Here is a 16,771-nt window from a genome sequence, read left to right as displayed (position 1 = left end):
TTAAAGACGATGTTTTAGCACGTGTACCAGTGCTGTTTATTATTAGAACAGATCCATGCACACGTGTATATTCGTGAAAGATAAATAACACCTAATTACATGTCAGTAAGGAATGTTTAAGTGCATTTTTTGACTACGAAAATACCATTTCATTAGAAGCATCCTGGAAATGGAAGGGTAATGTCAATAGCAGGGGAAGCATACAACTTCCTACCTGCCTCAATTTATATAGCACTTAAATCATTTTTGACGGCCAAGAACAAACAACCACTAGAGTCCTAAATGCCCAAAGATTTTCAAAATATAAGTGTAGTCTACATTTTTATAAAATGGAGCAGTAGGAAAGAAATGCAATCCCTGTGTACTATTTGTAGCACTACTTCATGAAGTCTTGATAGAAAATAACATGTTAATGAAGGAATATTTTTATTTTTATTTATTCAAGAGTTTTATATAGCACTGGCTAGACCCGGAGGTATCAGAGCGCTTTACAGGAGGTTCCACAAAAATTACAATTACAAGATGACATCAGTTCCAAATTACATCAGTTGCTAGACAAACAATTGCAAGAGCGTAGAAGATGAGATAATTGAAGTGTAGAGGGGAAGTGGTGGGGGGTAAGGGAGGTGAGAAAGTGAAGATAGGGGAAGAGACAAACAGTAGAAACGAAAGGAAGTCTGTCTAAAGACCAACTGGGTAGGTGACGACCAAAGGAGGTTATCCACGGCCCATCTCCCCTATAGATAAACCAGGTTGCTCCATTGGGCATCAGACAGAATAGGTCAGTCTCACTACATTGAGAGAGGAGAGAAGGAGAAAAATAGAAGGCGGAAGGAAGCGAGCAGAGACGATAAGAGAGATGAAAGGAAGTCTGTCAAAAAACCGACTGGGTAGGTGACGTCCAAGGAGAGAATCCCCGGCCTGTCTCCCCTATAGCTAAACCAGGCAGCTCCATGGGGCATCGGACAGAATAGCTAGATCTCAAATGACGAGGGAAAAATTCACAGATAGAACGGGGGGGACTAAAGGGCCAGGACAGGTGAGGGCAAAGGTCAGAAGCAGGAAAGTGGAGGTGAGGGCAAAGGTCAGAAGCAGGAAAGTGGAGAAGAGTAAAGTGCGAAGAGTAGAGTAGAGTCATTGCGAAGTTCCTTTTTGGAATTTTTTAAACATAGCCGCCAAATCCGCTTTTCTGATCCCCATTGCAGTGGCGCCTGCGTCATCTCGCAGCGTCGGGCGTTTGACTGAAGGAATGAAAAAAAATCCGAGACTTTACCCAACTGCTTGCTCATCGTCTTCTTTGATGGCATAGGGTGTGGACCAGGCTGGCCCCTGAGTAGTTGACTGAGATGAGGCTGCTTCACTCCCAGTTGTAGGTGACTGAGTGGGGGGGATTAAGGCAAGGTGAGGGTTGTCGGGCCCCCAGGCACAAATTCTGCGAGGGATATGCGGCCTCAAATTTAGGAATGCCTCATGGGCAGTGCATCGTGGCTTGCCCTCACCGAGTCTGACCTCACAGTTGTGGTCAATAATATCAGATCGGAGGTGGACAGGGGACAGACCACTCTGCTGGTGCTGCTGGATTTAACGGCAGCTTGCGACACCCTGTCCCCTCTAATCCTGGTCGATAGGCTAAAGGGTATAGGGGTGGAAGGTAGTGCCCTGAATCTCCTTTCCTCCTTCCTCCATCAAAGACGGCAGAGAGTAAAGTTGGGCAACTTTCTGTCTCCCTCCCACTCGGTGCAATGTGGGGTTCCGCTTGGCTCTGCGTTGAGCCCGCTTCTGTTTAACATCTACGTGACCCCACTGGCTAAAATTGTGCGATCTTTTGGGTACCAGGTATTGTCGTATGCCGACAACACCCATATTATCGTCTCCACCACTCAGCCGATAATAGATTCTGCCCTCAAATTCCGAGCGTTTATGGAGGCAGTCTCACAAGTATGAGCCAAATGACAATGCTAAGCATGCAATTGCTATACATCCAAACAAACAACGAATTGCAAACAAAATTTACCTAGAATCTGGGTATTTCGTGAGTGTTGCCAAGCTGCTGGTATACATGTGTCCACCCACATCAATGTGCACAGGCGCATTGGACTTGGTGAGCTGCGCTGGAGCCGGAATGCCTTGGTTGTTCAGTGGAGATGCCGGTGATCTGGTGATCATAGGTCTGGACATGTTGGGCCGACTGTCCTGTAGGAGATAAAACACAGCACATTTACTGACTGACCAAATGCATAAACAGTAAAATAGAGCAAGCTAACATAGGTCAGAATATAAAGGAACACCAGAACACCAAGGTAAGTACATTAAAATTCGAAAAATGGGGCTTATGAAATAATTACGGCTAAACATACTAGTATCCAACCATAAAACAGGTTAATTGTTTTCATGATTCTCCTTCACATATCATGCAGGTATTGGCAGTGTAAATTAAAAAAAAACAGAACTTAATTCAAATTATATATTTTAATAAAGAATTAAATAACTATTGAATGCAAGTGACACTGGGACTGGGTACTCTCCCACAGAAAACACACTTCATGGAAGAAACACCTTGAGAGAACACCTCAGCAGGCAGAGGCAGAAAACATCTGAGAAGCGCCGTTCCCCTCGATACTATTCTGGCGCCTTCGCACCAGCCCTTCCAAATTTAGACACTGTGTTAAACTCGTTTAAGAGTTAAGCAAACACATTATTCAAAATGCAGTAGCTTTTTCGTACATTTCGTCGGATTAATAGCATTTAAAGCCAAAGCCCGCCAGAGCTCGCACCGCTGGCCTGCGACCAGGAAGTCAGGCAGGCCGGCGCGACAACCGGAAACAGGAAGTGGGAGGGCGGGAGCCTACCCCGCCTCCCATGGAAGAGCCGCGATTGTTTGGAGCACCGGAGCAGGCAGGAGCCTACCCTGCGCCCCGGTGCCGAAGGAGGGAAGAAGAGTCCTGCTGCCGGCGGGCCCTGCAGCTGAGGAGAGCCGCCGCACCAAGGAGGCCGGTGAGTGGGTTGCTGAGCTGCGAGGGGGGGCATGTGTGCGCGCGTGCGGGGGGGGGCCTGTGTATGTGTGTGTGCGTGCGTGTGTGTGTATGTGTCTTGGAGTGCGTGACTGTGGGGGAGGGGGGGTGTGAGCGAGTGTCTGTCTGTATGCGTGCGCATGTGTACGGCGCGGGACGGGACGTGCGCGTTCGCGCACACAAATCCAGGCAGAAGCTCGTACCACCCTCTTGTCCGTCCTTCCCCCGTAACAGATAACATAAGGTCTCCAGCTGGACGCATCCTTTGGATGCTAACCAGCTCGACCTAAAAATGAAATACTGTTTACAAAGGAGTAAGATTTAAAGAGTTCTGTAGGTGGGCATGACGTTCTACCCCAAGTAAGGGAGAGCCCAGAAATGTACTGTCAAATGGATCATTGTATAACACATTATACTAGTAACTAACATTGATCGCTACGTAAGACCTACTCCATACAACATTGATCGCTACGCAAGACCTACTCCATAGGCAGGGTTTCAACCTCCAAAATAAATAAATTAATCGGGGAAAATCTTTTAGCAAATGGTGCGTTTTCAAGCTCAAGAGGAAACATCCATTGCTTAACTTCCTAGAATGCAAATACTACTTTAGAGGGGGAGCAAAGAGTACAACCCCATTGAGCACATTTGCACCAGTTAACACTGTAAAACGTCCACAATGTCAACCCATTTATTGCGCTGTGTCTTTTTATAATAATTCGTACTGCTAGCAACTTTTACTCCAAACCGTTTTAGGAATGCACTTGCCCAAAATAACCCACTACTTTTTAAATTGCTACTAATACCATGCTGTCCATTTCGGACTGCTCCAGTTTAGTGACTTGCAACTCAATTCGTTTTCAATATGTTAAACCCAGGCAACTACATCTTAACCGGAGAGCCAGATACGAGGTAGGATATGGCCGACTGCCTCCTCGTCCCTAATCTGGCTGGGACACTGTTGAAATGCTGCTGCTTAAGCATTCAAATGTGCTCAGTGGATGCGTCTGGACCTTTTGTTGGGGCCAAGCCCACACTGGCTGGTTTGGTTAGTGTAGGAGCCAGAGCAGACAGCCAGTTCCTCAGTCGAGGTAGCAATTCCAAGTCTGGCTGATGGCATGAGCAACAGCGGGTTCTGGCTAAGTCGTAGGTTACATACGCACCAAGGACACTGTAGAGGAAGAGATGCTATTCAGACCCGTACTGGGTTCAACCTGTACCAGACTTGGGTGTCTATGAAGGGAGCCTTGGAACAGAGCGAGAAAGATCTGATTAGGAGACGGAGGTGTTTCTACACCACTGTCTAATTAGAGGTTCATGTGTGCTAATATACATGTGTGCTAATATACATACATGTGTATTTGTAAAGCGCATGATTACCCGTGGGTGTCTTTGCGCTGACTAACAGATATTTATTGTTACCCAACTCAATGGTACTCATTTTTTCGACCTCAAATGGATGAAAGGCTGAGTGGACCTGCCAGGATTTGAACCTGTGACCATGAGGTCAAACACAGGCCCCTGCAGTGGACAAATTAGTCCACTGAGCCACCAGACCCTGCTAATATCAGGGTCCCGGTTGGTTATTTTGACCAGTGTAATAAACAGATCAAACAAAGAACCCTATTAGTGCTGCCCTCAGCGAAAAATATATTGAACGATGAGCAACATTTTAAAGTGTTACAATGGACGCACTGGCGACCAGTGGCATAGAGAGAATACACGCAAAGTGACAAGAAGCACGATGAATCATGAGGATATATTTAATGCAAATAACCAGGTAATGATTTTCAAATAGGAGACAAACAGAATCAGTGTATGCCTCAAGGAAGTAGGTGGAAGGGGGTTGAGCGGAAACAACCCCATAAAATTCTGTCTGAGTAAACTCCAGTTCAACAGGACTGCAGTGCCAGCGGGCTTACACCTTCACCACTGAATCTTTTCTTTCAATTGTGATTTTACTTCGTCATGTGCAAAGTTAGAGCCACTTCCTTCCCAAGCCAAGTACTCCACCTATACATTTCCACATCACAAAGCCTGCCATGCCACAACTTACGCAACAGTGCAATGTTTGTGACCAGACTTTTTCGTAATCGGACTGTCCTACTTTTCATAGGCAAATATGCAAGAAAGTAATTTCACTGTGGGAGGGGCTTGCATATGAATGTTCATGCCTGTGCACAGGCAAACTATTTCATGTGTACAATCAGATTGTTCATCAGCGACAGAGAAGCAAAAAAAGACAAACAGCCACATAGCAACAAAAAAAAAGGCAACCATAAGGGCAGTTAGTATGAAAATAATTTAAAGACCATTTACATGATATTTTGGGGGTCTGTCAGAGTAATATTTTTTTATGTGCTAAATTTACATCATATTGGGCAGATTACATTTTTGAAATAATGCTCAGGGTTTAAAGAATGGGGAAAAGGTTTTCCCAAAGTAAACAAATCAGACTAAAACATACACAACTTGATGCCCCCAAACGTATAATCATCATTCATGAGTTCTTAAGTAGCACTGCATTGCTTGTCCTGACCTAAATGTCAACATGAGAATTAGTGCAAGTGAAAAATCAAAAATACAAGTGTTGGAAATTGTCAATTGCCTCTCATTTGATTGGGAAAAAACGTGGAAGCTAGCTTTAAAAACAAAGTTACAGACAAGCAAGTGGTGCCAAGCTGAAGTAGGCGCTGGCTACATTTCCAACACTTGCCTCTACCATGAAGTCAGCCTGGGACAAGAAGGGCCGGGCTCAGCAAGCTACTGAAAATCACCTTGTAGGCGGCATGCAATCTTGCATATCTAATCACCATCACTGCACAAGACTCGGGCACATACAAAAGAACCACCTACGTGAGAATGTCAGAACAGAGTGGCAAAGGTGGCCTTGTGTAATCTAACAAGTACGAGCTCCTTGCGAGCCAGCAATGCTGCATCTGCCAGAGGAGATTGGGTATCCACGGTAGTCTGCTGATGGGTATCCACGGTAGTCTGCTGATGGAGATATGTGCACACCCTGACAGCTTCCCTTCTTGCAACATACTTGCTCCACCGCAGGATGAGAAGCAGACAATGACAACAAGCAGCAGAGCCGACAAGGAGGTTGACAAAGCCGCTGTAGTCTGATACCCTCTGCTCTTTGTTTTATCTTGTACCCCACTTGGTTGTTAATCGTTTTAAAGGTGTTTAAATCATATACAAATAGTTACATTCTCTGTAGTCATTTCTGACACCCTTTTTGTATTTTTTTCGAGTCCGATAGCCCCCTTCATCTGGATTTAAAGGCAGCAAGACTAAAAGGGTAAGAGCAGGACCCGTTTAGAGCATCACAGGATGCCACAGGATAAACCTGATTACCTATTTTACATCATTCACCTTCAACATGGTTATTTCCACTGAGGATTGATTCTCTGTGAATGTACACTACCGTTTGGGGGCATCAAAAAGATGTGCAAGGCATCCATTCATCAAAGGAATACCTACAGTGCAGCACGGGACCAATGGTTATGAGACCATTTCAAGTTCACAGATCCAAACATTACTAGATGTCTCCATGTCATTGGGAATGGTTATGGAGAGTTTTAGCTCACCTAATCATGCACTGTTCACTTGGTGCTCCGCACCTTAAAAAATAAAATGTTTAAACACACTCTTTTTGATTGATTTTTACACTTGTTCGTGCATTTATTTTACTCTTCCTCTATGTTGTTTGCTTATGTTATTTTCAATATTCATAACAATTGCCTAGAACATTTGTAAATACATTTGCATCAAAACTTATATACATGACATTATTTTACAGACATTTGTAAATAGGCCCACATTTGTAAATAGGCCCAATGCATTTCGGCACCCGAAGTTGTGCCTTCGTCAGGGGCAATTCTGCAAGAAATGAAAAAGTATTCAATGTAAGGGTGGAATGTAGTTTATATGGTTGATCATGAGGGTGTGCAGATATATTAAATGAATAGCGTACCTGGTGTCAACTAAGATGCTTTAGTTGGTATGCTTGGGTGGTGGCCTGTATGTCTGAAGCGCTATATGAATAAACAGAAAAATAATAATGTGGACTCAGTTTGTCATATTGTTTAAGACCTCTGTGCCCGTGATAGTAATAACGACATACCTGCTTGTCTTGCTCGTGATAAGCTGTAACAACAAGCGTATATTTAATGGGAAATCAGGTTGTAAGCTGGAGACAACATGACCGTGTTTCAATGAGATAGAACACCCTACCTTATCTTCGATACCGGGATTCTTAATCTACAAGATCAAAAGAATGTGACGCCGTTACTAACTCGTTGATCATAAACGACCCAAGTCTCACGCACTGTCATTCCTTAACATTAAATACCTGTCTGGTGGAGAAACTCGACCGTCATAGAAAAAGCCGCTACTCGGTGATTGTTTGCTCGACTGGGTCTCGGGAGTGAACTTCATTTGAGCTCAATCATTATGTTACGTAGGGTGTTGTCGAAACTGAAAACGGGCTCACTATGTAAAGATCACGCAATGCAGTAGTTACTATGCGCGCCATCTTGGGGTTGTAATCATGTTAATCAAACCGGCTCTATCCCTTGACAAAGTCCTGATGGGACTTGTAATAAACGACCTAATGTCGATAAGATGATGTTTCATGATGTCTTAGTAGGCACGCGTTGCTATTGCCACTAGCAAAATTATTACGCTGTGAAAATATGGGTGTTTATACTTTATGTAAAACATAGGCACGTGTGTGCTCATTTCTCATAACGGTCGGAGCGGATGGATAATGAGGTTGGTTGGTTTATGGGTGTTAGTGTACAGTGTCGTGTGTTCACAGTGGTTTCAAAAACATGTTCACAGTGGTTACCAAAAGGCGTATTAATCATAATTCACCAATATACATAAATTAAATACATGCTTTCAAATACAGTAATTGAAAAAAACTCCATCTACATCACTATTACTAAGATATTGCAAATAGATCGCTTAACGTTTGTAATATCAGTACAAGAGATCCTGATTGAACGTGTCTAACACTGGTGTAAACTCTTATAAACAATGTTATTATATTACATCCGTTAGGGTGAACATTACCAGTTGGAAATACCGTCAGTATGTGCGTATTGTGCATTACTTTAAAGGTTTTTAGTTAGATGTAAACGTAGTGCTAGTGTTAATTCGTGAGTCCTATAAGTAGCAAGCCAGATCATATTTGTCGTTAAGACCTGTTGGTGCCAGGGTTCTTAAGTACTTGATCCAAAATAATTCTCGCTGCAATAACCTTTGCTGGTTATCTATACCAAATTGAATTTGTACATGTTCAATGACGAAAAATCTCAATTGGGAAATTGTGTGACGTGCTTCTCTCCAGTGTGTCATTGGGGGCACCATATTGCAGTCCAGGTTTCCCTTCCAAATGGCTCAAATGAAGTTTAAGTCCCAGAATGCATTGTATTGTTAAATGAAAGCTCATGCTGAAACATAGTAAATCTGATGACAGTCATGTGCTCACCTTTGGGAAATGCGTAGAAATTTTGGTAACCATTTTCTTTTTTAAAGGCAAACATGTATGTTCTGGACTAACTAGTATCATGACAAATGCATTATTGCTAATCGGACAGGATAAGGATGCCAAAATAAATAGCTTAAAAAAGAATTGTTGCTTTCGGATTTTAATCCTCTAGCGCAAAAGGCTTTATTTATGCAGGTCAGGCACAGGGCCCTGGACTAAATATATTAGGCTACATCCCCAGTCAAACGTGCCCAATGTTTATAATGGATTATTAGTTAATGTCTTCGGTTAGCCACATAGCCAGCTAGGAATCGCACACCTTTTTACATAATGGCTTTTCTTTACAGCTGTAAGGGCTGATATATATGTGCATTCTGGTTATTAAAGAAGTTGTGAAATGCCATATCTTAAACCCAGTTTTAAAATGTATGCCGGACGCATTACTGAAACTTGTTTTCAGCATAAAAAGTTGTGGGCACTATGCCACATACTGTTTTGAAAAGAAATTATAGCAAACAATTAATAAGAAAATGCCAAAACCTCTCATTCACATACTCGTGTGTATAGCTACGACATTCACACAATCTTATAAGTTTATGATCACAAAGAGATGTATATTGAGTTTTTAAAAAAAAATCTTTTATTTTTATTTTATAGCAATATTTGTATGATTATTTTGAGTGTCCTATATAGGCTCTTTAAATAGATGATTATAATACACAATTCAATATTTCATTTAATGAAGATATACACATTTAAAGAAAAGAATTTTTTTGAGAAATATAAACACATATCACAAAAACTAACAAAGACAATTCGGTCAATGGTCTATTGTGGTGGGCAAAAGCGGTGAGTATTGGCACTACGCGCGTTTCGGCATTCTGCCTTCATCAGGTGACCGTCATTCACGTGTATATTGTACAGGACAACAAAGACTTTTTATCTGAAAATGTGATATCGCTATATAGATAGGGGTGCGATTCGTTTGAAGATCCTCGTGGATTATCACGCCGTTTTAGAAAATTGCTTGTACAAAAGATGTAAGATTTTTGACACCCAGTCTGCACTTTTTTCTTGAACCACCGGTACGTCGAGGGGAGGTCTGGCCGAAATCTATCAGCCTGCAAAACGAAGCACGGTGTATCTACTAAAGCCATATTATATACGTCATCCTCGATTTAAAATACGGGGAAACTGTCCTGCTTCATCCTTGATAAAGCAAAAGAAAAAATTACAAACTACATTTGCCGGTCTCCCAAATCATGACGTTTCAAGACCTGCAGTATATCTAAGAAAAGTGACACAGATAAAGTTTCCCACTCAGGGGCCTCTGAACATAGGCCTTTGGAGAAGAGAAAAAAGAAAGGGGAAAAAAGTGCAGACTGGGTGTCAAAAATCTTACATCTTTTGTACAAGCAATTTTCTAAAACGGCGTGATAATCCACGAGGATCTTCAAACGAATCGCACCCCTATCTATATAGCGATATCACATTTTCAGATAAAAAGTCTTTGTTGTCCTGTACAATATACACGTGAATGACGGTCACCTGATGAAGGCAGAATGCCGAAACGCGCGTAGTGCCAATACTCACCGCTTTTGCCCACCACAATAGACCATTGACCGAATTGTCTTTGTTAGTTTTTGTGATATGTGTTTATATTTCTCAAAAAAATTCTTTTCTTTAAATGTGTATATCTTCATTAAATGAAATATTGAATTGTGTATTATAATCATCTATTTAAAGAGCCTATATAGGACACTCAAAATAATCAGACAAATATTGCTATAAAATAAAAATAAAAGATTTTTAAAAAAAAACTCAATATACATCTCTTTGTGATCATAAACTTATAAGATTGTGTGAATGTCGTAGCTATACACACGAGTATGTGAATGAGAGGTTTTGGCATTTTCTTATTAATTGTTTGCTATAATTTCTTTTCAAAACTGTTTTTGCCCTACCTATAGCAAATCTAATTCGCGTAGGGGTCCCCTGTTTTCCAAATTACACTATGCCACATACTTACATCAAAAATAATTTCAACGCACCACAGTCACCAGGGACACCTGCTAACATACATTTAAATAGCCCTCTTTTGGGCAATGAATTTATCCAAATTTTGAGACACAACAGTCCTAGTTTCTTGTTGTAACCCAACGAGACAGCATGTTCATTTAGTTTAGTTCATTGTAATGCGTAAGTTCAATTTGGGCGACCATTTAATTGGCAAAAACTGGCTTCGAAACAATTATTGGGGCAAAATATCACTACTGTGTTAAAGTGGTACATGAGACAACAAGCAGCAGTTGATTGAGGCTTACTATGCAATTTTGAAATGTGGTGCTGCATTCAAATTGCAGTACAATGTCCCAAGTACTTGGCGGAGTAGCGCTACGGTTACAAATGGCACAATGCTATTTCCCTGGCATATAGAAAGAACCAGAAAAAAATTTGGTGTGCTAGCAACATTGAGCAATTAAGCTAGGGCTATCGGACTGCACAAAATTTTTTAAGCCACTGCTATTTTTGTAATGCTCCATAAAACCCTCTGGTCCCAGGATGCTTGCTCGTTTCCCGTCCAGGGAGGACCCGACTTGGCAGTTCGGGCTGGGCTGTTCGCACGAGGATCAGGGTCAAGACCGATTTGCATAAGGCTGGGTCCAAACTGGTGTGGCGTTGTGAGCAAAAAGACCATGTGGTGGGGCATTACGTTATTGCTTTATACAATGCGTTCAAGTGGATATTGCTTCTCGTTAAGGAAATGCTTGGGATTAAATACACCAAACTGGTGACACCACCTAGTTAAAAATAAATGACAATGCTAGGTCCCGAGCACATGACATACAGCATATATTTAGGGTACTGCACCATACAACTGTTTTAACTGGGTTGTACAGCTCTCAGACATTTCATTGTGCTTTTTTCATTGCGTTCTGCACAGGCTTCAGAAAAATTATCACTACCCAACTGCACAAACACTGTGTACCAGGGTATAAATTAGGACTGAGCGCACATTTGGTGCATTTTCTTGTATCAAAACAGTAAGCCACAAAGTACTAGCACCAAGTGGCCTGAAGAGAAAATACAAACCTATTATCTTGATGCGGATGGTCTACATCTGGACAAATCACTCCTACTCGCAGGGGCAACCCCAAGGCTGTCTCCCAATGTAAGTCAAATATTCTCTCTGGTGCTGGAGCAGCCACTGCATCCAACTGCAGGAGGAAGCAGTCAGAAGGAGAATGGAGGCTGTGCAGGATTCTGTGCAGGACTGCTGACACCGGTCAGTGCAAGCGTGTTCTTGTCACGTGTCCGCTCATTAAAATCTACGCACCAGACAGTAGTGTAATGAAACTTGAGGGCGCTCCCCTGCAAAGTACATGGAGGGGCCACCCTCCGGACTAACTCAGGAGCACTCAGGTGAGGGCACTCTGCTGAGCGGGCCTCCTAGAGCTCGGGGCTCCCCGCACTATGGGGGCCTTTGTTACGCCACTGGCACCAGAACAAATAATGACCCCATGCTTTTATGCTTACTTAGCAATACTGCCAGACATCCGGGGTAATAGTGGTAGAACACTGACCCAAGGGCTTCCGCATCAGGATGCCTTTTGAGGGGGCTTTAGAGGTCAGTGACAACAGCTGGGGAGAGCTTTCAATGTTTTGTTTTTTTGGGGGAAGGGGGTCATTAACCCCCATCTACAACCCAGAATGGGATTGAGTAAAGAGATGGCCGAGACCATATTTTCAGGTTTTGGCAGTTTATAAAAATAAATGCATTACAGAGCACAACAATGGAACCCCATGTTCATCGTACTGGCAGCACAAACTTTGAGCCTGATGAGAAGTCAGCCTGAAGCCTGTTGAAATACAGGCAATGCAGGAAGACATGCAAGCCCAGAGGATGGGGGACTGAGGTGAAGCCAGTAGCTTAGGACCATCGAAGACAGTGTCATTCAGATAGAGACGAAAGTGAGGATATCTGCTTAGGGGCGTGATCGAGGGAAGACCGATGGCAGGAGACAGTAGTGAATGAGCAGTGCCATACAAGTGAAGGAATGGAAGGAGACTTAACACTGCTGGAAATATACTGCATGTGCAGAAAGAAGAGTGCAATCACTGTTGCATAGTGAAGAACTCCTGCATCTGCCAGTTTCCATTTTAAATTGAAACCACGGGCAATACATATAGCTTCCCTGAAGAATAACATGAATATTTATTACAACGTTCTATACAGCACCACACCTTATCTAGGCTACTTCAAAGCAACAAGTCAAATTTAAAGTGTGCACTTTAAATTGATTAAAATTAAAAGTGTTATTAACTTAGATTGCAAAATAATGGGTGTGTTTAATTAGGATATAGAACCTCCAAAACAAAGTTAAAGCTATATTCCAACTTCTTGCCAACATCTTTGCTACTTAATTGTGAAGGGAACAAAACCCGTGAAAATTACCTAATTCTCATTACCAAAAACGTAGGAAGATTTTTGGGGGTGAATACGTTTTTAGGATTTAAGTGGCGGGAATGTGTGTGTGTGGGGGGGGGAAGAGTTTGAGTTCTGTATTTTGGCGTCACAAAGGAATTTTTAGGGTTCAGTAATAGGTAAACTTTTGATGGGTAAATGAGATATAGGATTCAGCATTATTGTTTAAAAATAAATATTTGAATTATTATCAACTTTTTATAATTATTTTTGACATCACTAATTTTAGGTCATGATCTATACACGCACCTACGCTGAGTAGTTAAACGCAGAAGGCAAACACACATGGGTCGGGAAAGGTGTTTTAACGCTACCAGTCGACAACCTACTCCAGGGACCCATTACAGAGTAACCAATATGGTACCAAGGAACAGTCAAATTATATCACATTGCATTAAAGTGAAGTGACAGCACAGCTTTATCAAATGAGCATGGAAAGTGGAACTATACATACAAAGTAGTGGCTATCTTTTCAGTACTTCAGCAGAAACTGTGGATGGACCAGTTATTCCATGTCCCAAAACCCTTAAAGCTGAGGAAGGATAGACTAACTAGCATTGTCAGCAAGCTGACCCAGTTTTGAGATTAATGGAAGCAAAGGACAAATCTTGGAGCAGGTTCTACCAAAAGTATGCATCTGTGCGTCACTTCTATACGAGTCAGCCCAGGCTAAGGGCACCAACTTATGAATAAAGAAGGCATCTTGCAATTACAGCCTTGCCTCAGGCATCAGCACAGAGGCCCATGTGACAAGGCAAAATGAACCGACCTTATAAGGCCCTCAACACTGACTTCATTCTTTAGAAAATCTACAATCTGATGAATGTATTCCTTTTTAGCAGCTGCGTATTCATAATTATACTTAGTACTGTACGGCGGTCAGTGTATGCCCACATCATTTACAAGACATGAAGAGTAACGTCAGGATGAAAGAAAGACTACCGGATACAAACATTTTATTTAACTGCAGCATTTAGTCACGTGAAAGGCACATGTGAAAGTAAAAGAAACCGGACTCTTTTTGCACAGTACAATCATAAATGGTGCCCCCTTCAGAGATTCCATGTTTTACACTTTGTCCAATACGTGAACAGAATGATATAATGGTAACAGCTCTGATGTCTTATGATTGCTTATGTCGAACATTTTCAAAGCCGCCCTTTATTGATATTCGTCTGTTTTATTAATACTGCATCTTTTATCACTGCTTCTCCTGCCTCGTTCTCAATCAGAGCAGAGCCAAGGCGCAGTTCACACCACAACCCTGCTTATAACAACAAACCCTCTCAGTCAGTCTTCTGAAGGGAACTACTATTGTGTGATATTTATGGACTGTCCATGCAGGGCTGCTAGAGCTAGTGAGTCCAGCCACTTGAACAGTACATTCCACATCAAGAAGGAGAGGTGGGGTCAGTGACTAAACTTGGGCTCTGTGCGGATGGATGGCTAGGATTGCAGAGGTGGGATAGAAAGTCCGCTTGTAGGGCAGTGTCTGACCGAGAATGAGGCAAATGCTTTTGAGAGCCGGCCAAAGAAGAATGGCTTTGGCCCTCCTGAACCTTGGCAGAGGGAAAGGGTGGAAGGTTAAGGGTTTTGACAGGAAGAACATCGGTGTTCTTAACACTGACCTGAAAATGGACTCTCCTGGAGAACAGACAGAAGATGTGGCAACCCAAGGACTGTAAGACCCAGCATAAAGCTACAATCAAACCTCTGCTAGGCTGAATCACCATGATCACCCTGATCCCAACGCCCATCTTCACCAAGCAAGAGGTATGCAGGAGATGATCTGGAGTGGACTTCGACCCAATGATTTCTAGTTGCAGTACACTTGCACACGTGCAGCTGGTCACAATACACTAGAACTACTAACAATGGTGGATGCGTTCGGTGCGACTACAGGTTTGCCTCTCAGATATTTTACAAATCGAATTTCTGGCTTGCATTTTTTTGACATGCCCGATTATGGTGGCCCATTAGGGGGTTCGATGGAAAGATCCCCATGCCAGCACATAGCTCCTGGCTATAACCCTGGCAAATGTTAAAATGCCTATCCGCACTCCGAAGGACCTTAGACCTATCCTCAGGAAAACAGTAAGACTTTCCTGGGGAATCATAATTGAGGGTAGAGTTTCACCCAGACCTGAAGGAGGATGGATATAGCTCAGTATGTAAAAGACACATAAGCCAGAATAACTGATTACATTTCCATGGATTAATGAGGTTTGGAATATATGTTGAGGCTGCTTTGTGGATGAGCTGTTTGTCTATTGCACATGTTATATTAATAAGTATTTGATATAGGAGTAGCGACTCGTCCCTGAAGGGCCATCTCGGCGTATTGTAATGAGTCAGATTGAGGTTGGCAGCTTAAAGCTAGAGTCTGCTTATCCTGTAGATTGTGAGATGGCTAAAAAGGCCACTCGACCACCCCGTGTTAGGGATCCCAACCCTTTATCCAATGATCGAGACAGTATAGCAGAAAGGCAGCTGTAAGCCTTTTTAGAGGGATGTGATTTATGCACATGCGTTGGATTCCTGGGTCACAAAAAGCAAGTGGAGGACTGAAGATATAGAGACCTCTTGCTCCAACCTACACGTTTTCGAAAAAAGAAAAAACTTACAATTGGGCCTTTTCTGGGGCTGTATTGAGAATATGGAACTCACTCCCATCCGCCATTAGAAGAGCCCCTTCTCTGGCTCGCTTCAATAAGGATGCCAAAACTTTCCTAAGGGGCAAATTCCTCACCTAATCTTTGCCTCTTACTCATCCTGAGACCTTTCCCTACTTCCGTCTAATGCATCCCCCTGGAGTACCTTGACACTATCCACCTTGAACTTCCGAGTTCCCTCCATGTACCCAGGAACCTACATTGCCTTGTAAAATGCAAATGTAAATATGTTTGTCCTTTATCCCTTGTGTACCCAGCCCCCCCTCAAGTATGTTGTATATTATTGCTGATTCCAGTAAAGCACTCCGATACCCTAATGGGTCAAGTTCGCGCTCTATAAAAACGTCAAATAGATAAATAAATAAATAGGAGTCGATATTACTTCTATTGGAACTATTAGGCCTCCATCAATGCACATGAAGATAACGCAGGACCATATGACAGTATATTTACTTTAAAATCAGGAAGTAAAACTGCTACTGTATAGGTTAGCACCACAGGCAGATACACCTACAGGGGAAGGCATCCATATTTCTGTATTCAGGGTTACATTCAATAGTACCTAGTGAATTTAAAGACCAAGTGAAATCTTGCAACTAAGCCATGGAATTTAGTCGGCAATGGAATTCTCAAGACCCAGTTTTGAAAGCACAGGAACCATAAACGCCATGAAGCAACACTAGTGGCAACATAACACTATACAAATCTTTGTTAAAGCAAGGAAAATCATGCTTTGAAACAAATCTTTCTCGCAACCATGTTTCGCTTGGGAACAAATTCACTCCAAGTTAGACATGGGGTATTCATTTTGATCAATTTAGGTTGGTAAACTCATTCCTTGTTACATTACCGGTTTCACTAGATTTCCAATTTAATGGTAACGTCAAAGAGCATTTGACTACAGAGACTCCTATCAAACAACTTCACTTTGGTTCAACAACCTTTATCCTATTTTCACCAACTAAACAACTTCCAAAATCGCACATCAAACAGTCTGTCAAGTCATTGGGAAAGACCCAGGGCAATACTCTTCTAAGTTTCTAAAAGCCAATCTTGGTGGTGTACAACAATGAGACAACTGGTTTATTTTAAAACACCTCTT

At 42.3% G+C, this 16,771-nt stretch overlaps 1 protein-coding gene across 4 annotated transcripts in view; it reads right to left on the bottom strand.

Moving 5' to 3' along the window:
* Positions 1 to 16,771, bottom strand: part of KCTD1 (potassium channel tetramerization domain containing 1) — a 329,020-nt gene that overhangs the window by 25,040 nt on the left and 287,209 nt on the right. For all 4 annotated transcript variants that reach the window (XM_078687386.1, XM_078687387.1, XM_078687388.1 and 1 more), the window contains one exon: positions 2,015 to 2,193. In XM_078687386.1, coding sequence (XP_078543512.1) covers positions 2,015 to 2,193 — 179 coding nt within the window. The remainder of the gene's footprint in view (positions 1 to 2,014; positions 2,194 to 16,771) is intronic.

Source organism: Lissotriton helveticus, chromosome 4_1 (genome assembly GCF_964261635.1).
Source record: "Lissotriton helveticus chromosome 4_1, aLisHel1.1, whole genome shotgun sequence".
Lineage (NCBI taxonomy): Eukaryota > Metazoa > Chordata > Amphibia > Caudata > Salamandridae > Lissotriton > Lissotriton helveticus.
Note: the sequence above shows the minus strand (reverse complement) of the source record. Positions and strands in the feature narration are given on the sequence as shown.